Source organism: Semicossyphus pulcher, unplaced genomic scaffold, assembly GCF_022749685.1.
Source record: "Semicossyphus pulcher isolate SPU_LCO1_2020_fin unplaced genomic scaffold, fSemPul1.0.p SCAF_5, whole genome shotgun sequence".
In the NCBI taxonomy this organism is placed as follows: Eukaryota; Metazoa; Chordata; class Actinopteri; order Labriformes; family Labridae; genus Semicossyphus; species Semicossyphus pulcher.
Window position 1 is genome coordinate 27,822,538 of NW_027211726.1, and position 23,125 is coordinate 27,845,662.

Below are 23,125 nucleotides of genomic sequence, written 5' to 3' on the forward strand. Positions count from 1 at the left end.
TGCTGTGAACGCCAGGTGTCACACTGTTTATTCTACAGGCTGCACTTTGTGATGTCACAAAGTGCAGCCTCAGCAGGCTTTGGAGAGCTGGCCAATCAGAAGAAAGTGGGTTTGAAGGGGCGGGGTTTCTTAAAGGGACAGACCTGACTGAGTTGTTTCAGGCAGAGGCTGTATGAGGGCCTGCACAGAGCACCAGCGTGAGAAAAATGAGTTTTTTAAACCACAGGTATCACAGAGTGAAATATGAAGCTTTAAATTAGCATAATACCCCCCGACCCCCCCTTTTAAAATACGGGTATCAGTGAGTACAACAGTCTGTACAACAATCCTACAATATAGTTTATTAGTTCAGGATTAAATAAATCTTTTTACCAGAAATCTGCTCTTTTTCAGCGCTCCAAATCAGTAGCCTACTGCCACGGGGATGTATTACGGCTGCCACTGGAAATGACTGTTTCAGAGCACTGAAGAGGAACTTAATTGTCATTTATTACATGATGAAAGGTTGAATCAAGAAACTGTTTTTGTTTCTCTTGACAGTCAAAAGGATGTGATGTCAAAGGTTTTCTACTGTATTCATTGACTGGAGTAGAAAAGTCAGGGTTTCCCTCATTTAAAGCTGTTAACTGTTACTCACTGTAGTGATATACTCCCTATAGACAGCACACAGGTTACACTTTAACAGAAACTCGTTGAAGGATCCATTCAGTTCCCCCTGTAGAGCAATGCATATTTCAGGGGTAACAGCAAATGGGATTTTAACAGGTCCCTGTAAAGTATGGATCACTGAGTAATTCACACCTCCTGGCTCTTAGTCACTTTGTATAACAGATCTGTCACCTTACATATGACCAAAGGTGAGAAAACAGGAAGAGAGAAAGTAAGGTCTGCGCTGAATATGACAGGAACAAGGTAGCAGAGGCAAAAAGGAGGTATAGAAATGTATACTAAGGCAAAGAGAGCACCAGAGGAAGGTAGGGGAAGAAAGATGTGGAGTAAAATAATGAAAGAGGTCCTGAGAGACACAATAGAAGAGAGACGGAGAGGAAGAAAAAAGATTTGAGATGAAAAAGAACGGATAAAAGAACTGAACAGTGAGACAGAGAGAGGAGAGCATTTGAAGACAGAAAGTCAGGCTGTCTAGAAAGTCAGAGAGAGCAAAACAAAGGGGGAGAGAGAGGTAAATGAGATACAGAGGTTACAGTGACATGCAATCACAGAAGCCCTGTAGCATAATATTAGTTTCTTCTGAAGCTTATATGTGCATTTCTTTAAGACTGTTTCAGAGAGCGATTACTACGGTTAATTTTAAGGCTTTTTGTCTGTGGGGTTCAAGTGGATTATAGTATGGCCAAAGCATCATATCGCAATTGTTTAAAAGCTTTAGACGATTCAGAAAGACAGGATGAACCCATCTATTGGACGAGCCGGTCGATTTCCAAGTCAGGACGGTGAATAAAATGTGTCAAAAATGAAGGAAACTTAAGTAAATTTCCATTAAGTGTTCATTTTGCACTGTCCATATGTATTACAATGCTATCCATATATGCAAAGGTGAATATACATGTTATGTATTACATTCACGCTGTTCATTATTTTGGCTGTTGCGGCAGTATAAACAAATTGATAAGAGACAGGGGGATTACCATTTCACTGAACAAACACTCTTTGAGTTCAGCACAGATTCATGTTTGTAACAGAGCCTCTGGTTGGTGGAAAGTTAGGGACACAGTCTTTGATTGATCAGTGGACTCAACACAAGGCATCAGGAAGTGACTAAGAGGACAGCTAACAGTTTTGGAGCACAGGAATGTGGATAATTAATCACAAGAAGACATCGAGTATTAGATTTATTATTATGGATTCACTGTATAGTCTTCATAAAGTCTCTTTAGTTTAAGGCCAGAAGAGGTAGCTAATGAAAGAGAGATGATCATACCTGAGCCTTGCTGGAACGCCCAGCTGTCTACTTTTTCTGTCTACAGCAAAAAAAAGAGTACATCTCTACCAAGCAGTTCTCCAGAGACAGTAAAAGATTCTCTCTGATGTTTGAACAATGGAGACCTCAAAGGGATCAATATTTTGAATACCAAAGAAGTGAGTTGGGTGACGCACAGGAAATATAGGGTGATTGGTCAAATTTGCAGAAAAGTTTGTGCGGGGTCACAAAAAATGTGCTGAGATTGGTTGAATTTGTGTGATTGTAAATTGCAGCTACCTGGAGGGACTTACTTTACAGTGTTTTGAGTCACATTACTGTCTTTTTAACCCTGCTTAAGGCATAGCTAAAGTTAGCCGCAGTGCAGCTCACACTGCCAAAGCCCTGGGAACAGCAGTGATTTTCAAAGTATAACTGTTTAATGAAGTGTTTTAGCAGGTTTTAATGACAGCATGTTGTTGTTTTGGAGAGGAGACCTTGGTGGATAAACTGGCTCCCAGTATAAACCCTCTGAACAAAACATGATTCGTATGGTTAACTTTTTGAGGGCAGCCCTGATTTAAACTGAATTTTTTAGGACTTAGTGAGCAGGACCTTCCAGTTTTCAGTTTCATCAGAGATAAAGAAAAAGTGTCTGCTCGATAATGCATCTGCTTTTGCTGTTTCTGTGTCTGAAGGCATCAGTCTTCAGTGTAGCTAGCTTTAACTTCCCAGCAGGTAGAGACAGACTGAATAAGGTGTCTTCTTGCTACATGGTAATACCTCACCAACACACACAAACCTCAGATCAGTGTGCAGAGTCTCTTTTTGTTCTGTAGATCGTTGAGTTCAATACATGTAAGCAGAGCTTATGACTGAAATAGTCTTTCTGTGCATACTGTGGGAATTAGATTTTGATGAGGTAGACACATCATGAAAATACAAACATTCAACTTTATCAACTAAGTTGAATAATAAGCTCAGTCCTGCATGTATTTGCAATCTTTTTTCCCCCACTACATTTAATGTGGTGGCATGATTTAGAGATACAGAGTTACAATTTAAGGTCAAAAAAGTAGTGTGGCAGAACAGACATAAAAAGGAGGTGGGGATAGCTAAAACAAAAGAAAGAAAAAGGGAAGCAGAGTTTCAGTAAGAGGAAAGAAAAACTGAACAAGAGAAAGAGAAAAAGAAAACCTGGAGATCAAAGTAGAGACAAAAGTAAAGAGTGATTGAGATCATCTTTAATGAACACTGACATGCTAATTTGTGATGCTGACCAACTGTAAACTGTCTTGACAGTGCTGACTCTCCACAATGGTGGAAGCTATAATATCAGCTGTATTGCACCATCCAATTCTGAAAAACTCTGAGCTGGCAAAGAATAACCTTCTACACAAATGAGATATGGCAGATAGACAGACTAGCAAGCAAGCAAGCTAGTTGGCAGTTAGCAAGCCACCTTGCTGGATGTGCTATAGTGGCTGGTTCACCAGTCAAAAACATATTGATGCTACATATTCTTCTGTTGAATAAAGTGAACATATTGTCGGGCTAGCGCTGAAGCTAGGTGGTGGTTAGCATGTCAGCTAGCTGGGTAGGTTTTTATTGCTAGTTGATGCTAGCATGTTACAGGTCAGCTAGCATGTAAGTGCCAGCTTATCAGTCCAAAAATGTTTCCAGTAAAGTAGTCACGGCAACACTTTTGAAAGCTTCTGGCTTGTTGGTCTCACTTGGTCCTAAGACTTTTCATTGTAATGCATCTGGTGGGTATTGTGGACGACTGTGGCTCAGTGGTAGAGTCAGCTTCTCTCAATCGGAAGGTTGGCGGTTCGATCCCTGACTGCTACAGTCATGTGTCAAAGTGTCCTTGGGCAAGACACTGAACCCCAAATTTCTCCTGGTGGCATAGCCATTGGGTATGAATGAGCATAGATCTGATGGGAGATTGGCACTTAAGCCTTTGCCATAAGTGTGTGAATGTTTCTGACACGTAGTGTAAAATCAGCTTCGAGTGGTTGGAAGACCAAGAAAAGAAAAGCGCTATATAAGTACAGTCCATTTACCATTTAACCGCTTATTTTAGTGACTTGCAAAGTTGTATTGTAACTGTACTTTAGTTTTGTGCTATTTTTGGATTAAAAAAACATATATTCATTCATTTCTTGGTGTTTTAATGTCACTATGCACTGTTCAACCAGTAGACATGTCTTATTGTACTGACAAATTATTTTTTTATTCTGACTATGGCAGTGATGCCAGGAAGGCCGAATGAAGATTAATAATGCTTCCACCAGCATCTGTCATGCACACCAGCTGGCATGTATGAACCAGCTGTGCTTAAATCTCTACACAACCACCTGAAGGTGGCAGGTATGTGTTCCATCTACACACGTTAATTGGAGTGACGCTCGTTGTCACAGCATGATTAAACACATCAAATCCACTGGTTACCTGAGTTAAACCTTACATAACAAGCATCAGACTGTTTCGTAATGACTACACAAACTTTGCTGGCTTTGTGAACTTGAATCCCCTAATGCCACCTGTTGCAACATTTAGCAATATCCTTGTTCTTGGACAATTATCAGAGCACCATTTTCAGCTACAGCATGTGATGCAATGTGGTGCAGTTAAGTAACTGCTGTTTCTATAATTGTTTTGGTTATTTTCAAGAGTGATATGACCATAGTAAAATCCATAATTTGTAAATCATAAACAGGGTCATAAAGGGAAATATAATTTTATGCAAGCAGTGAAGTCTAAATTAAAAAGAGACCATCTGCAGTTGTGACTCTGCACCTCCATAAGAGTCGAGAATATAAGCTTCCCCCGGGGAGAAGCTTTTCTGTACATCTCCGCTCCATCATCACACTAGCAGGATGTCACGGTCGTGAGAGCAGTCTTTTTGAAGGAGATGAGAGGAGGCTGTGTGATTAACAATGAGTGTGCTGAGCAATGATGCAGTGGGAGATACAAAAAATGTCAAAAAAGCACAATTAAATTATTTTTCTCTAAATGCCTGTTATTTTCAGTCCATAAATACAGTCAAATTTTTTAATTTTATGGCATATATCATGTTTAAATGTGGAGAACTATAGCAAAAGATACAAAGACATGTAGAAATGGTGCCTTCATTTACATTAGCAGAAGTAGCCTAAATAGTTACTTTGATATAAATATAGCAATCTCGGATCCCATCGGCTATAGTCTGATGACGACATAGCCTCTAGGTACAACGGTGAACATGCCGGCCATGTAGCCAGTGGTTAGCGATAAACGACTTCCTTTTCCACATGCTGCATTGTATGCAGAAAAAGAACCTGTTTTCTTGTGATTTACTTTAATTAATGGGTCGCACCTTTGCCGAACTTTCGACATGATGATGCAGATTTGTAAAAAGTAAAAATTCAAGCTTTGTCAGGTCTGTCCTCAAGAGGAGAAGAAAACTACTTTTAAAATGCTCATTTGATGAACGGAGGGTCAGATCAATCATTTATGATTAGGAGGAAATCTAAAAGCTGAACGGTTTTCGTGAGACTTCGTCAAGGGAATTTATCTCAAGCTGAATTTTAGATCTAGAATGGATTAGCTGCTGTTGGCATGCAGATGTCTGTTTAAAGATATCAATAAGAAGCTAAATCATCATCAGATAGCCACGGATAGGAGCTGCTATACCATTATAGTGCAATACGTTCCATGTACTTTTGCTCTCCACACAGACTGCTTTTCCTGCATACGCTGCAGCTTGCTGTCACGTGATTGGTCACTATTACTTGGACTACAAGCGTAGTTCAAATGGAAACCAGAACACTTGCCGCCCTGGAAATCCACGTCCCTGCCTACAGAGTCTACATTTCTATGTAGAATCTGTAAATACAGATTATTAATATAGTAACTTTGGCTTTGGTCAAAGAGATCTGTCCTTGGCTTGGCACTGCAGTCTTTTTTCTCAGTTTTGCTTATGTGTTACAGTGTTGGTTGACTTTTTGTCCATGATTTTGATTAGATTGGTCGGGTTTTACTGGTTCAAGAGCCACTTATGTGAGCCTGTAAAAAAAAAAGTCACTAAAAGTGATATAAAGCTATACAAAAAAGTTTTATTTGACATTAGAAGACCCGCTGCCATTCTTCCTAAACTTTTCCAAGGCCTTCATTTTTCAGCACATGTCAAATGTTTTGATTTGCTTGAGAGTTATTGGATAGTGTGTGTTTGCGTGATGAGGAGGTAAGTGCTAAGGATGTGGTAAAGGTTAGAAGGACAGGGTTAACAATGACAAGGTGAGGGTAGAGCTAGTGCAGGATCTGTAAGTGTTCATATGTATCAGCGGGATCTTAGATGGGCAGCTTAAACTGCAGATATTATTACAGGTAATGATTCACCTCAAGTGGCCATTACACGGCTACGATCAGTCTCCCTCGAGTTTTTTTCATGAGAGTTGTGCAGCTGAAAAGTGGGGTGAAGTGAGACAGAGGGAACGTGTGTGAATGAGGATGTATAAGTGTGTGTATTGTAATGTACATGTATGTGCATAACAGTCAGAATGTAAGAGCATGAGAAAAGACTAAATATCTATTTAACATCCATCCACTATCTGACCTTCTGAGTCTTTTGGTTTTGATAGCAATAATGTTACAGCAAGAGTGTTTCTGCAGTGTTTAAAGAGAGGGTCGATATCTATTTATCCACTCCAGAGGACATATAGCTGAAAAATATGGTACGTGAGATAAAATGAAGCTTTAGAGTTGAGGTTAATCACCCAATACTGGCACAAGAGGGGATGTGAGGTAAATGTTTCAGTACTCTGACAGTTATCTGATCACTTGGTTTAAATTAACAAATAAAAAATGGCATGCATTCAATTATGGACACTGCTGTGGCTACTTTCACCAAGTTATATATGCAAACCTCTCTTGGAGCAGATGGCGCAGCACTACATTCCATTACTATCAGTTAAACTGGCAACACAAGGCGAAGAGAAGCACATAAGCGCCACGAAGATTGACTCTACAACCATAAAAAAAGATTGGTCTGATTACTGATTAGACATATTTTTTGCACACGGTTTTGCCGGTTGTTTTTCACAGTGGTGGGTATATTTTTCTTAAAATAAAATGGTATACAGGAAAGACTCTGGCCTAATGGCACTTCGGTTTAGAGAGTTTCTATTGTATGTATTCTTTTCGGAGTCAGCTTGCAGTTTCTCATGAACTTGAAATCACTTACGTGTTTAGTGCAACTATTGAACAGAACGTGCTGTGCCTCAACCGTTTGACAGTTATGGCTCTGCCAACCAACACTGAAGAAAGTAACAGAATTAAAACACATATTTTATTTTAGTGCAACAGTTCATCACTGATGAGCAAGGAAAAATAAATAAATATTGGGCAGAACCATTTGACTGACTGATTTTTATTTCTGAAGAATAAACCTTCTACAAAAGGAAAAATGACTCTTCTGACACAAGGTGATTTCAGTTTCATGATTCAGTTTTTTTTTCGGCAGCTTCACAAGAAGGTTGGAGGATGATGGGACTAGATTTTCTAACAAGTGCAGTAAAAAAACTAGGGAACAAGAGGAGTACCTGTAGTCATATTAATTCAGCTCAGCTCTACAAAGCAAGCACTCGCATGCAAAAAATTCTAATAGCCCAACTTTATGCAACCAACCCAGCACGAAACTAACAACAGAAAAGTTGGCCATTGGCAGGAGAATTTTAAATTGTTGGTCAGATCCACAAAAGAGTTGAAATGAGAGTGAAAACTGCTTTACTTTCATGAGCGGCCAGAAGAACAACTATAGATGCATGTAAATGTTGCGTTTTCAGCTTAGTGTACTGTCCCCAGTGGTAAAGGCAGTAGAGATATGGTTTGGGTATTTTCAGAGCTATGGTCATTACCAAATCAAAGTATACTATAAAGAGTCTGAAAATGATGACAACTAAGACAATTTTTACCCCTATAAAAAGAAGGTGATTACTGTGTGTTACCTGGTTGCAGGGAGGGTGCTGACTCTGGTGAAGAAAACAGACGGCTCCACGTCAACATGGACTCCCAAAGACAGCTCCCTGTAGTAGCCCTCCACTTTGCCTGCTCCGCCTGAGTACTTAAAGTTCAGCACCGCTTCCAAAGTCTGCAAAGAGATCAAAGGCAGGACATGCATTTAGATAAAGCTGGATTGACAGCGGAATATACTGAATGGCCCCTTCAGCAAAAATAATAATAATGGAAAAGAAACAAACAAACTGTGATCCTCTACCAGTGTTTCAGAGGAAACACATCTACACAGAGGCCTGAGTGTGATTGGGGTCAGAGGTCACCACCAGCATGTAGCCTCCTGCCTTTCCATCAACAAATCTGGTGTGTCTTTAGGACTGACGCATCAAAAATAATTGTGGAAAATAATAACAGCACCACAGAGCAGCTATTGAGCTACTTAATGAAATGGAGGTATAATGGTGAGAAAGCCTGAGGAGCAGGGAGGGTATGATTGGCGGCTGAAGGGGGAGGTAACAGTAGGTGGGACTTTGCTGGCCGTGTTCCACATTGATGAGAGCAAAGTGGACACAAAAAATTACTCCAAGGTACTCAGAGGTATTCTTTGGAGGGGGAGGGACAGGACAAGCAGCCAAGTGGGCGAAAGATGGGGAAATTAAAAGTGGCAGTTTATTGTGAGGAAGCACTAGCTGACTCAGGCAATGGGCTGAAACGGGATGGAGGGATCATCCAAGGTCCCGCTTTTCTTCCTATGCAGCCTATATCATCTCTCCACATATTGCTGATGGAGGCACTGGCTGTGCCTTTCAAGAACAAATTTCACTGATTCCTTGATTATTTTCAGTCTTTATACCCTCTTGCGGCCGTGCAGAGTGCCAAGTGGAATGATTTGGAGCCTGCTGGCTAGACGTCTGGCCTATTACTACCTAATGACAGAAGCACAGCACACTGAACAAAGAGAGGTGAAAACATTAGAGAGGATTATTATTTTAGACCAAGAACCTTAATCCAAAATTCTAACTCATCTAAAACAGCATCAGCTCTATTTTATGTCCTTTGTATATTTTCCCGTCATACTCTAAGCCACGCTAGCAGCATGACACTATGCAAGGCAATGTTGGTCCTTCCTCCACTTTTTCGACAGTTTATCAACAAGTGTTTGATGGATTGCCATTGAATGTGGAAACAGGCACTGCTTCACACAAACAGAATGACTCTTCATAAATAAGGTGATCCTCCAAATGTTTCATGTAGTGGAAACAGAAGGTCAAATCGTTCACATATCCAGTGAGATATCTCGACATATCCATGGTTACCAGAAGATAAATCCAACTCACTTGAAAATCAACAGGCCACATTGGGATTTACATTTCTGGTTTTGAGGGAAAGGCAAGCAAGAGAGAGATGATCCAGAGTGCGATCTATGAGCAGTTTATCCAAGTTTCTAATAATGTGATGCAGCAGTGAGCAGTTTATAATCATGCAGCGCAGTGAGGACACCGATCTGTGTGTGGTTCTCAGGCTCTGCCCCTGAGTCAATAGGGTCACGATCTGCCCGTATTTCCCCTGCACAGCCTTTATAAAGCATAAAATACATCTCCATATGCTGTGAATGAGATGAGCCGGAGGTGATCCACGCGTAGTTTATCAGAGTGATCACGCTGCGCGGGGAGGGGACAGACGTTAAGGGAGGAGCAGACATGACACAGATCTGTGTGTGTTTCTCATGCTCTGTACCTGTCTCAGTAACGCCGTGATCTGTCCGTATTTCTGCGCACAGTTGAAGTATAAACTTGCTGTCATATGCCCATATGCTGTGTAGTTCATATATTTCACTGATAAACACAGATCTGTAGAGGAGCGTCAGGCTTCATGATCAAATAAAGTTTCATATCACGTCATGGGGCTGCTTTGGAAGTGTTGCTGCAGGCACAAGGTCCTGTGCGGTCGCACACTTCGCACAGCCCACGTGACGGTTCTGACTCAGCGTATGTTTGGACACCTATTGGACTGGTACCGGGCCTTGGGTCGTTTAGTACCAGGCCGTGACCCGATGGTTGGGAACCCCTGCTGTATGGTAAAGTAGAGTCCTACTGGTTACTAACAGAATGTATTGTAAAACAAACAAAGCTTGCAGTAATTTATGTGATTATGTTAAGAACCTGATCTTAATACAATTAGCATGCTTATATTCGAGATGCAGAATTTCACAAAGCATGATGGATGCAGTGGCTGCAATAACAATGCTGATATCCTCTCTGAATACCATTTCCAGATCATTTGTCTTCCCTGGGAGGTAAACAGTGGATCCGGTCTGCTTTGGATGTGCAGGAAGAGCTGCAGCCCTACAATGCAGGCGAGATGCAGACTCATGCTGTGCTGGCAACAGAATCAAAGGAACACGCACATTGATATGGGTCTCATTTGAATAGATTGAATGGAATCGCTCAGATTCCTTCAGTTCACGTCACAGATTGGAGACAGTTTCCGTTAAAGTCCATGTTTTCTTAAAAATGTTTTCTTCACTTGTTTTCCTCCTATTTAAGGATCTATCTATCTATCTATCTATCTACTGTATCTACTGTATCTACCTACCTACCTATAAGGCAGATGTTTTGCCTTTTAATAATTATCAACAAATCCCTTGAAAAGACAAACTACAGTGACTTACCATTGTAACAATATTGTCTGTATTGCCACAGGACTCAATAATACGTAAACCCAACCAGTGATGTACATCAATAAATTGTGATAGATACTGTATATATCATTGGTAAGGGTTTCTAATACTGAAAGCACTCAAAAAAAAATGCAAACTCATTTTTCTTTCTGAACAGTCGAGTGCTGTGCGACAAGCAGCTGTGTGATCCTGCGGCTGCCTGTGTGGTACTAATGGCCTCGACATGATCCTCTTGAGGAACTGCGATTGTTTCAGCGACGCTTGCTAAAAGTGGCTGTGCACCCACGATTCTCTTTTCAGACTGGGGCTGACCCCGAGTTCCTCCTCCGTTCAATCCTCCCTCTTTCTGCTCGCAGCCCCCTCAGGACCCGATTTCAATCACACTGCGCTAAAAATAGATCCGGCTGTAATGAGCTGAGTGTGTTAGCAGTAAGCCAGTGGCAACACACAGCCTGACTGCACACGTGCATTATCTTCACATTCAAACCAACAACGTGATTATTGAGACTATTCAGATTAAAGTAACGGTTTAATTAAAGTGTCCACCATCACTGATATTTGTATTCATCATTTTGACGAATGATGAATAATATTTGCTGAATATCAGAGCTGGGATCCTTTACAGCTATACTATCTAACTTTTTGACTACAAAAGAAAGTTATGCTTATTGCTGCGGTTTAATTAATAACTCTATATATAGATGGACAATGCGTCTCCATCTGCTCTGATTCTAAAGAACTGATGCCAAAAAAGCCCCCGTGATGGGCACTGGCATCTTGAGATGGTGACGTCATTTGGAGTCAGAGGTGCGCAGTAGAGATCTGCGGGTGGAGCCGCCGTAGCCACTTCCGCTAACCAAAACACACAACAAGGATCCCGCACGTCTGCATAACAGCTTCTTTGTGTTGGTCTGAAGCACACGTTCACAGATAGGGAAACTTCAATGACTGTAGTGATTGTCTTTGTTATGTCTCCTCATGCCGTTCCACCTCTATTCTGCTAATCCGGAACAGATCGGCTGCAGGAGCTGGATTTGTCAACAGAGCTGTCAATCATACTTTTACTTTTATTACTATCAGTTAAACTGGCAACACAAGGCGAAGAGAAGCACATAAGCGCCACGAAGACTGACTCTACAACCATAAAAAAAGATTGGTCTGATTACTGATTAGACATATTTTTTGCACACGGTTTTGCCGGTTGTTTTTATTTTTCTTAAAATAAACTGGTATACAGGAAATGACTCTGGCCTATTGGCACTTCGGTTTAGAGAGTTTCTATATGATGTATTGTTTTCTGAGTCAACTTGCAGTTTCTCATGAACTTTAAATCACTTACGTATTTAGTGCAACTATTGAACAGAACGTGCTGTGCCTCAACCATTTGACAAAACACACAACAAGGATCCCGCACGTCTGCATAACAGCTTCTTTGTGTTGGTCTGAAGCACACGTTCACAGATATGGAAACTTCAGTGACTGTAGTGATAAATCAGCATGATAAGAACTAACTACAATGACAGAAACCATGTATGAGAAAAATGTATTTGGCATGTATTTTGACTTTATAGTTATATTTTGACTCATGTCCCACCTGTTAACATGGAGGAGGCGGGCTTTCTGACCTATACTGCAGCCAGTCAGCAGGAGGCGCTCAAAATGTTTTGGCTTGTCATGTCGTCCATCTTTTTATACAGTCTCTGGGTTAAATATTTAGCAAACAGTACTCTAAGTTGCAGTTGTGAAGAACAGTCAAATTAGCAAGACGATCTGGTAGTTACTGTTATAACATTAGCCAACATAAGCCATCATGAAATACTGGTCATACCAGGCCAAATGAGGCTGTAGCAGCAATATGCCAGAATATCCTGAACTGGAAAATGTGGTTTATGAATGCTTATAAATCTTAAAGTATCTTAAAATGTTTCAGTGGAAGAATGTATTTCTTCCCTCAAAGTTGCACACTAGTCTCCCTTTAAGTTCAACTTTCCAACAATTTCCAGCCTTCCCTTTTTTTTTTTTTTTACAAAATCAATCAAAAGTCAATTAAGCTGTATATGTGTCGTATGTGCAGAAAGTAGTCAGAGTTATATTTTTCTCATAGATCTCATTGATTCATTGATTCAATGATTAATTGATGGCCTGGTGTCTTAAAGCCTTCAACTCATTATATTCATGAAGCTCCAAATCACAAAAGGGTCTCTGAGGGTTTATCTGTAAAAAAAAACAAAAAAAAAACATTGTCTGTCCTAAGACTTTGGAAGGACAGGCTCACCCTGACACACTCAGAGAATAAGAAGGCCTCTCATATTAATATCAGAATCATAACGGCCACTCTGCTGAATCTTTCAGGCCTTCAGCCTTGAGATAATATTGCATGTCTATGAGAAGTACTCCAGGCAGTGTAACTTAGGTTATGAAATCATTACTTGCTTTACACCTTTAAAAGGCCTATACACAAAGGTCATTTTTGCTAATAATTGGTACCATGCTTTGGTAAAGAGCAATAGTATAGTATAGTATAGTAATAGTATTACGATATGCATTTGCAGTGCATAATGTTTCAGTCCTTTTTCATGTTAGTCAGTTACAATTGCTCATTCTGCATCAACCCCTGTTCACCAAGTTACCCATCAATTGGTGTTGTGTCATTAATGCAGACCACCATTAAGGGTCAACAGTAGGGCTATATTTTTGTTCTGTGGTATTAATGCAATATTTATTGTGATTTTAAAAAATACAGAAAATTATACCAGATAAACACAGTGGGTTTTCATATGTATATAAACAATTAACAATTATGCTTTTTATTTTTTGGGAAATTTATGTTAATTTGCTTATAATAAAACAAAACCCCCTCCTACTTTAATCACTTTTAGTTCAAAATCTGACACCTGCATGAAAAAGTAGAGAGTACAGTTGGCGCAACACGTTCTTTATCAAACAAATACTAATAGACTTGTGAGCTGCAGTTGTGTTATTAATACAGTATGTCATCAACCATTACTAATGATGATCAGCCCCGTGACACACACATCCTCTGGAAGTGTGTGCTGCAGTTGTAGCCGCTAAAAGTAAACAGCATGTCCACTCCGTGAACCGTCCGTTTATGTAGCCCCAGCGGTAACCAGCATCGCAATTACGCGGGGTGGCTTATAACTGAGTGTATTCCCGTTATCAGCGGCACCTCATTCCAGTGCTGGTCAACGCTGTGGTTACACAAACGGATAGTTCACGGAGTGGATGTGCCGCGAGTGTTTACTTGCAGGAGACGTGAGTTTTCGTGCTTGTTTACAGTTTACAGAGAGGTGACAAACCAAGCTCAGCGGTCAGTTCTCTGTGTGCTCTGTTGAAGAGTTTTCCTGTGGATAAGTCATTGAAAACGAGAATCTGGCGAGTTTTTTGTTTTGCGCCAACCCCCAAGCAACAAAAAGTTTCACTTTATTTGCTTCAATATCACACATCCTGCGATGTGAATATTGCACATGCGTACATCGCAATTCCAGTTGTAAAACGATATATATCATGCAGCCCTAGTCAACAGCTTAAGATAAAAGAGGTCTAAAAAGTTTTCATGCAAAAAAAACATTCACATAAGACCAAAAGATGGCTGATGTTTATTTTTTGAAGTAATGATTCAATCAATACACACTACCAGTCAAAAATTTGGACACACTTTCCCATTCACTTGTATGAGAAAATGTGTCCAAACTTTTGACTGGTAGTGTACATCGTTCATTCGATCTTCCACAAGTGTTAGTGCAGGTTATGCTGTTTCTTTAACGCTTTTTACCAATCTTATAACCTCAAGTAGATCCTGTCTGACTGCCCCAAACCTCTCATTGGCTGCTGCGTCTCTTGGCCTTTGTTTTATCTAAAAAATAACTTATGTAATCTAAGTTTTGCTGCTAAGCATCACAGCCATGAGATGGATAGCAGACTCAGTATCGGACTGGCTTTTACCTTAAATGCCATCACTCCACATTTTCTTTGCTGTCACAACAAAGCCTAAGCAGACTATCCATCATATCCATCCTTACAAATGCAGCATTTGTTTGACAATAGAGGTGAATTCTTAATGACACACACTGTATTGTTTCATTTGAGCATTAAGCTTAAATAAAAAAAAAGACAAAGAAGAGGAACACTGAAGGCTTTTTGAATGTCTGGGCCCTGAGATAAAGATCCTGACACATCTTGCTGAGGAGATTATGGCGTGACCACTTGTGTCCTGACAGGAATACTAAGATAAAGCGTCCCAGTGAAAGTTAAGTAGTGCAGCGGCAGGAGGCTCTCACAGCTGAACAGGTTTGAATGGATTAGTGATGACCCTTTGTTGGCACTGGGGCAATGACTACCTAAGATGTTTCTTAAAATAATACCCCCAATGGGAAAGTCACTTATACACTGTCACATTGTGAATTAAATGTTAAGATCAATACCAATTTAATCAGAGTACAATCAATACAAAAGCAGCTCCTTGACACCTTATCTTAGCACAAAGACTGGTTTGTGCTTTTCAGTAGATTGTTTAGAAACTAAAAGCTTGTAAATATGGGTCCTCATGAGTCACTTATTTACTGTGTATTTATGCTTTACTGCCATCTGATTAAATGATCCACTGATCCCCTTAATGTGGTGAGACAGCCTCATCAGGGTCAGCTAAGAAAACTCAACTAATGTCACTAAGTCATTTTTTGTGTCACTTCAGTCAGAGGTCTCTATGGGTCCATAAGGAGGGACACAAAATGTCCCAAGATCCAATTGGACCTGAATCACACATACACTTAAACCCATTTTTGCCTGAAATATAAGAGACAGGACCTGGTGCAAGTCTGAGAAGGGAAACCAAAAAAAACGGGGACAGATCTATCCAAGAGTTTTTATTCCATCTTGTTTCCAAATCTGACAGAATTATTATCTTAGGCGATTTTAACATACATGTCTGTTGACCTACTCAAACTCTTGTTGCTGACATTATGGATACTCTGGAATTTTTTAACTTCATTCAGGCAATAGGGGAACCCACACACTCAAAGGGCCACCCTTTAGATCTAGTTTTATACAGTGGTCTAAGCCCTGAAAATTTTGAGACAAAGGATATCTGTGTGTCTGATCATAAGGCTGTTTTTTTCAGAATGGTTTTATCCCAGCCACCTTTTACTGACAATGCACCTGTCCGCCGTCGTGTTTTTACCTCAACGTCTGCTAGCAAGTTTTCAGACCTTTTTATTTCTGCCTCTTCAACTGCCTTTTAACACAGAGGAGCTGGTCTCCCTTTTTAATCACACCTGTAAGACAGTCCTGGACTGTGTTGCACCATACAAAGACAGAAAATCAAGCAAACTACCCCAGCCATGGCTTACAGAGTCAACACATGAGCTAAAAAGAGACTGTAGAAGAAAGGAACGCAAATGGAAGAAGAATGGTTTCCAAGTATTTTATGATATCTGGAACGAAGCATTGACAACATATCAAAAGGCAGGTAAAGGAACAAGAGCCTCATTTTATTCCAACCTAATTTTAGCTAATCATTCTAACCCCAGAATTTTATTGAAGGTGTTAGAATCCATCTCCACCCCCTCCCCCTGTCCTTTTACTGATGCTTCTCAAGAGTTGTGCGAGAAGTTTTTAATTTCATCTACAAATAAAGTCAAGGACATAAGGAAACAAATCACCCAGCCAGACTGTATTTTACATGGCCGTATTTTAGCAGTTTTAAGCCCGTTTCCTTGTCCCTTTTATCTGAAATTTTATCCCGTATGAAACCAACTATGTGCAGCCTTTATTTTGTTCCCACCAAATTTATAAAAGAGGTTTTAAACACTGTTGGACCCAGTATTTTATCGATTATAAATAGCTCCTTGGGAGAAGGCATTTTCCCATCTGTTTTTAGACACATACATGTTTATTCCACTTTTATTCCCTTTTATACCTTCTTTTGCTTTAGCTCTTTTATTGTATGTATTGCCTTTACTAGTTTTTGTCTCTTATCGATCCTACATATTTGTATTTCTTTTATTGCTTTATTTACTCTTGTATCTCTCTTAGTTGTTTTACTTCTATTTACTGTCTCTCCTTCTTCCTGCTTTGTCCCCTTGGTCTTGTGTCCGGCCATGTTGTGTGGGTTCTCCTGTTGCCTATTGGATCTTGTGCTTTGCCTGTTTTTGTGCCTAGCTTGTTTTTGTGATTATTTGCTGGTTTTATGAGTTGCTTATTTTGCTTGGTTGTCAAAGCAAGTTGTAAACTTTTGTTTTTAAAGGTGCTATATAAATAAAGTTATTATTATTATTATTATTATTATTATTATTATTATTAATGTTATTATTATCTGGTCCATAAGCTAAATAAACATGGTAATGATAATTGCTACTAAAAAGCTGTTCAGCTACTAAAAATGTTTATCATGTCAGATACAGCATTGTGTATATTGTCAGTTATACTCAGTGATGCGAGCTGCTTCAATCTTCTTATGTTATCTGAGTCACACTGTAAACAGTGTGTCACACATAAAGAATCTAACAGTGCTTACTTTCTTGTCCTTTTTGTCCACAACGTGCATGAAGAAGGCCCAGACAGAAGAGGTGCCTCTTCAGGTTTGACCTCTTTCTCTTAGCTTCTTTTTCACATCAGTGAGCAAGGTATCCATCTTTTCTCTGCTCGGCTGACTCCAACTCGCTGGTGCCACTGCTCATTGTTTTTTTCACCTTAATCCTATTTTCACTTAATTTCACTTTTGTAATGCGATCCTAAGTCAGCGTAATGATCACACAAGTTACACGCACAGCGCCTATGTTTTCTCAGACGATGAACGCTGAGCACGACTCTACTCAGATCTACTCTGGATCTACGTTTAGTGATGAACAGACCATCGGCCTGTGGTAATAGAAAGGGAGTTCAGTTCAGCTCTTGGGTTCAAGGCTCCAGCTAAACCTGTGAAGACCTTCACTTTCTGGGACTGTTTGTACTTTATGTATTCATGATACACTGTGTCCGGAAGACTCTATTTGCAGTCCTATGTTGTGACCTTAAAGGATTGTTAGTGGTTAATGTAGCTTAAAATAAAGACAGACTAAAAGGACTTTTGGCACTTGCACAATCTTTCTCTTCTACTGCATTTCCTGTCTGACGGTTTGGAGTGAGGAAACACAGCTAAGGAGGGGTAAAACTGCAAACAAACAAAAAAATGGAATTCCAACACGTTATTTCCACAGTCTCAGCAAAAGCCACAGTAAAAGGCACTGGTGTGAAACATCATTATCTTCTGGCGGACGGCCAAATTGGAAATGGCGTAAAGTCTCCATTTATGGGAGACACACTTACAAGATCAATTTCGCTTCGTTTCAGAACTACTTATTTTACTGACCTTAATTTTGAACTGGAAATAACACGTTCTACTACCTACACATACTGTCTCTATTTTTAGAATCCATCCATGGATCCCGGGTGCTTTTATTTTTAGGTTGTCTCTCATAACTGGGACAGGTGGTTTAATGGTGGGTAGATAGAGAGGTCACAGCGTACTTTGATGGTGTGATGAAATTGAAGTCTGTTCGCCAAATTGTCCTTAAAACAAGGCCCGACTCCTGCTTAGGTTGCATCTGCCTAGTGACAGGGAAGTGAGCCATGAGCCAGGAGAGATATTTAGTCTCCCGGTGGCTTAGCTTTTGTTGAAAACTGAGGAATGACTTGAGGGAATTTCAGTTTGATATGTCCATCTATAGTGCTGGTGGGACTGCTTCTGACACGTACACCTAGCTGTCAATCATTGAGCCAATCAGTTGGGCAGCCCAGGGTTCAAACTTGAGGAGAAATGGTAAGAAGTTAAGGTAACAACCATCCCAAAGACCCCTGTGTGTCTAGCTGAGGAAATGAATTAGAAAACAGACACTGAGGGTTGTCTGCTCCACAGATAAGTGGAACAGTAGTAAAACATTTTTTCTGGGGCGGCTGTGGCTCAGTGGTAGAGTCGGGCGTCTCTCAATTGGAAGGTTGGTAGTTTGATCCCTGACTGTTAGTCACATGTCGAAGTGTCCTTGGGCAAGACACTGAACCCCGAATTGCTCCCGAAGGCAACCTCTGTTGTACAGAGATCAAGCAGGTCATAACCAAATGTCATGAAGACAGAAAGGAAAAAAGGAAATTGATAATATCGGCCAAAAGGTGAAAGTGACAACAAAGCATGAGGCTGATGTTGCAAAATTAAGATAACACATTTATTACTCCAAAATAATATTGTTACCACAAATTAAGAGGAGAAGGAAAGGTTTACGATAGGTGGTGAACAAGGCTGGCTGTTGGCTTTGAGTGTTGTGTACTGTAACTCCTGATGGGATGGAGTAAAACGATGTGTCGTTGGTGTTAAAGGTACAGATGCATTTAGGTGAACTTTGCCTGCAAGTCTGTGAACCTTCCCAGCTGGGTAAGCCAAAAATTGTGTTCCCAGTCTGACCCCCACGCCCGTTCATTACTCGATACTCGTTACTTATTCGAATCTTGCTGTGATTGGTTATAAAAGGTTTAAACTTCATTAAACATGCTTGAATCATTATGAGCAAAGGATAGCAAAGCGCTTACTTTAATACAAAGCTTATTGGTAAATAAGCTCAATCTCTTTTGGGCCTGTTATGTCTGCCTTCTAGCTTTTAAGCAGCACGTACACTCTATTTGCGGCCTTGCGGCTGCTTGACTTTATCAAGTATCTGCTGTGCTTGTTGGCAAAAGATGATTCATGAGAGAAGAGGGCAGCTGATAAGAGCCAATATGTTCTCTATTGGTCCCTCGGTGTAGTGACTTAGCAATAATCGCTGGATGACGAGGAGCGAGGGCACCATGAACAAGTCTGTGTTGATTTGACAGCTGATGGGGGTTAGAGCATCTTAAACCGCTCAGTATCAACCAAGCTGCATACAGACCAAAATAGCTGACACGTCTGACAGGGAAATGTTTTTTTGATTATTTAAAGGGAGAGGACCCCGTGAACTAAAGGAGCTTGGGAAGCATGGTGTAATAACTTCACCAGTTCCAAAACCACTCCCAAACCAAAACCCTTTCTGAAAGAGCCCCCGAGCAGGTCCACTTAATGATGGTCCTGACATTTCTGCCCACAGCGTTTAGAATGTCACACTCTGCACCCCCTCACAGTTAGGGTTTGCCTCTGATGTGGCAATTAGAATGGGAGACATTTTAGAGTGGGTGAGGAGCTTGCATGGGGGACCTGCGACAAAAGACTATGGGATGTCAATGCTCCAAATATTAAGAGCAGTTGGAGATAGTTAAATTATTACCACAGAATGTTAAGAGCACTGTACGACATTAATTCCCTCGAGCAGCTGTACTCATCCACATCACACAGTTAACATGATTGTCAATGTGAAACGCACAGGGAGGAGGATGGGAGTGTGAGGTAGCAGTGGTGTCATCCATTATTTTCCCAAATACAAAACTTGCTATTCAGCAGTGGTGTAATGAGTTTTTAAACTTCTACTTTTACTCTAGTACTTTTCCTGAGTACGTGTACTTTTACTCCGATACATTTCCCTGAACAATCTTTGTTACTCGTTACTTCGTCAATCGGGAGACATTTGTTGGTCTAATGAGTGTGGCTTTTTAACTGAAAATACGGCTTTAAATGAACAGAAACTGAGAGGTTAGACACTGATGGTGGAAGTAATGCAATATCGTGGATGACAACTGGTGTAAAAACCTTGAAGAAGAAGAAGAAGAAGAAGAAGAAGATTGTTAACTTCCCTGCTCCTTTTCCTCTGCTCCACCCGTTGCAGCATCACTTCGCCTACACTTTGCCGATCTCTCTATCTCGCTTAACCACTCAATACGTCCCCGCCCCCCTGCCCCCCCCAGCACAAGTTACTGCTGGGGAGAGCAGAGACGTTGCAGCGATCATGTCATTGCGGAAATAAACAGTCTCTCCTGATTGTTCCAAAACAGTAAGAGTAAGAAGACCCTGAAGTAACTTCTCCAAAACTGTCAACTAATAAGATTATGCACATTTCTATTCATCATGATAGAAGGTGCTATTGTTTAATTAGCAAGCCATTATTGTGTGATCACACAGCATGCTTTTATGCTGTGAGTCAGACAGACAGGCTGACAGACGTAGATGATAGAGAGAGGAGAGAGAGACCAGCAGCAGCAGATGATGAGAGGAAAACAGCAGACACTACACCTCATTAATGTATCTGAAAACGTGTGTGATTTTATGAAAACCCTTTGTAATATTACAATAAACTTATGGTCACATAAATGCATTTAACTTATTCTCTGACCATTTTCTTTTTTATTAACATCATTTACTTGTACTTTTACACCAACTTTACTTTCAAGATATATGAGGAAAATACTTTTGATACTTAAGTAAGATCAGATACTTTAAGACTTCTGCTCCAGTAATATTAGAATAGCTGACTTTTACTTCTACCAAAGTCATTTTCTGGTTTGATATCTGTACTTTTACTCAAGTATGGCTTTCAGTACTTTATCCACCACTGCTATTCAGCTGATATTCTAAAGCTACTTTCATTTTGGGTCAGTGTTGCCAGCCCCTGCAGATGAAAGCAGTACACATGGTGTCATAATCTGTATCTGGGTCAAGAACCTTAAGACAAACAAAGACTTAATTTCTTTTTAATGTTTTTCTTTTTTTGAAACAGCTGTTAAGGATATATCAGGGTGAAATAATGTATATGTCTGTATATTTGTACATTTGTACAAGTACATTGGTACTTAAGCCTAAAATAGCAGCAGATTCAGCTACTTGTTAAAAGTAATTTTGTTGATAAAGCTACTTTAATTAAATAAAGTTAAACTTTTTAACATTCATAGTAATGCTGAGTCTATATAAGCAGGATATAGCTCAGTAAGACCAGCAGGTTACATTATAAGCCAGTTGTTTCACAGTAATGTGTACTGCGACCTCCACGGACCTTACACAGCAGAGTCTCACAACCAATTTCTTCAACAGAATAGAAACATTACATACCTGTCTCGGAGAAGAGGACAAATTCAGGACCAGTTTCAGACTAAGGCTGACTTGTGTTTTGCCTGTGCTCTATCACTGCCTATTTTAGATTTCTTTTGCTCTTCAGTTAATTCACTGCCTCTCAATGACAGGGTTTGACAAGCATTAAGAATAACTATGTAGAAAAAAGTCATTTTCTGGCTGACTGTCTGGCTTTTATAGGTCATACAGAGGTATTGTTTTTAAATTCAGAGTGATCACAACCACATACAATGTTGTAAAAACGGGCTAAAATATCACTTGCACATATGTGGTTTTAGTGCACCCTGCACAAATATGTCAGTTAAATCAATTTAATACTAAACTTGATTATTTTCAGAATACCGTAATTTGAAATTATGTTTGGAATGAAAAGACCTAAATGAAAACATCAAACATTATTCCATAAGTGTTTTAATTAAGTACTTCATTTGTTGCAAGGAATAACACGATTATTTATCTTGTATTAGTGATTAAAAAGGGAAAATATGTCAATAATATAAATTGTTAAAATCACAAGTCTCCCCCCAACTGCATCACTACACTAACTGCCACCCCTGTTGAAACCACTCCCCCAACATTAAGAGCCTACCCTCAGACCTGTGACCAGCTTTTGCCTCAAAATCGTGCCAGGTAGAACAAAGAACCACAATGTGAGTTGGATATGGACTTTTTTACCTTGACTTATTTTCTGTTTGATTGATATGACACGCATTACTGCAAAGTCAACCCATTATTCTATATTTGCTTTGTTGGTTCCATATATTATCATTGTTTGATGATGAAAGTTAAGGAAACCCAAAATTACCTTAAGGTAATTGTATTCAGATCTTTAATATTTTCCTGTGACATTGTTTTACATGGAAAAAATCTGTACAACCTGTAAACCTTACCATCCAATAAATTGTTGACAGCACTGGATCTTGTGTGTAAATGTGCACATCAGATGAAACAGCGGCTGCAAAACCATCCTAGCTTTTTCATCACTCAAAAGTTTTCTCACAAATACACAAAATTTAATAATGTCTTCATAAATTTGTAAACAACTCTGTACAGAAAGAAAATATTTCTGGTCTGTTCAAAAATAATAGTTGTTTGATCTTGTGTATTTTTTCCCTTCCAGTGCAACATATACATTTCTCTAGATCGTTTCTAGGAGATATCCCAGGGTGGGGACACCACTGATTGATGCGACCATATTGTAAAGTAATCAGTGTGATTGCTGTTAACATATAAATACAGCAGTGACGCATGATGGATGCAGTGGCACTGCTGGAAGACGACTGCATGCAGAAGCATCCGCTGCCACATGCTGATTTTTCTTTTGTCTGTGACCCCCTTGCAGTGGCCCAGAAAGATTAAGTTACCTCTTATCACCACCTCACATACGAGAAACACATTTTTGTGTCAGAAACATTCATTTTCTTCGTCCTCCTCTCCGTAGTTGCCATGATTTACCATAAAGACTTTTTGCCCTGACGATTTACAGTTGAATGTAAGGTGGATCATGACG

General features: G+C 39.9%; 1 protein-coding gene across 3 annotated transcripts in view; it reads right to left on the reverse strand.

Annotated features, from left to right (window-relative positions):
- The window catches only part of trappc9 (trafficking protein particle complex subunit 9), a 226,436-nt gene that overhangs the window by 103,775 nt on the left and 99,536 nt on the right, over positions 1 to 23,125 (reverse strand). For all 3 annotated transcript variants that reach the window (XM_069681096.1, XM_069681094.1, XM_069681095.1), the window contains one exon: positions 7,909 to 8,051. In XM_069681096.1, the coding sequence (XP_069537197.1) occupies positions 7,909 to 8,051 (143 nt within the window). The remainder of the gene's footprint in view (positions 1 to 7,908; positions 8,052 to 23,125) is intronic.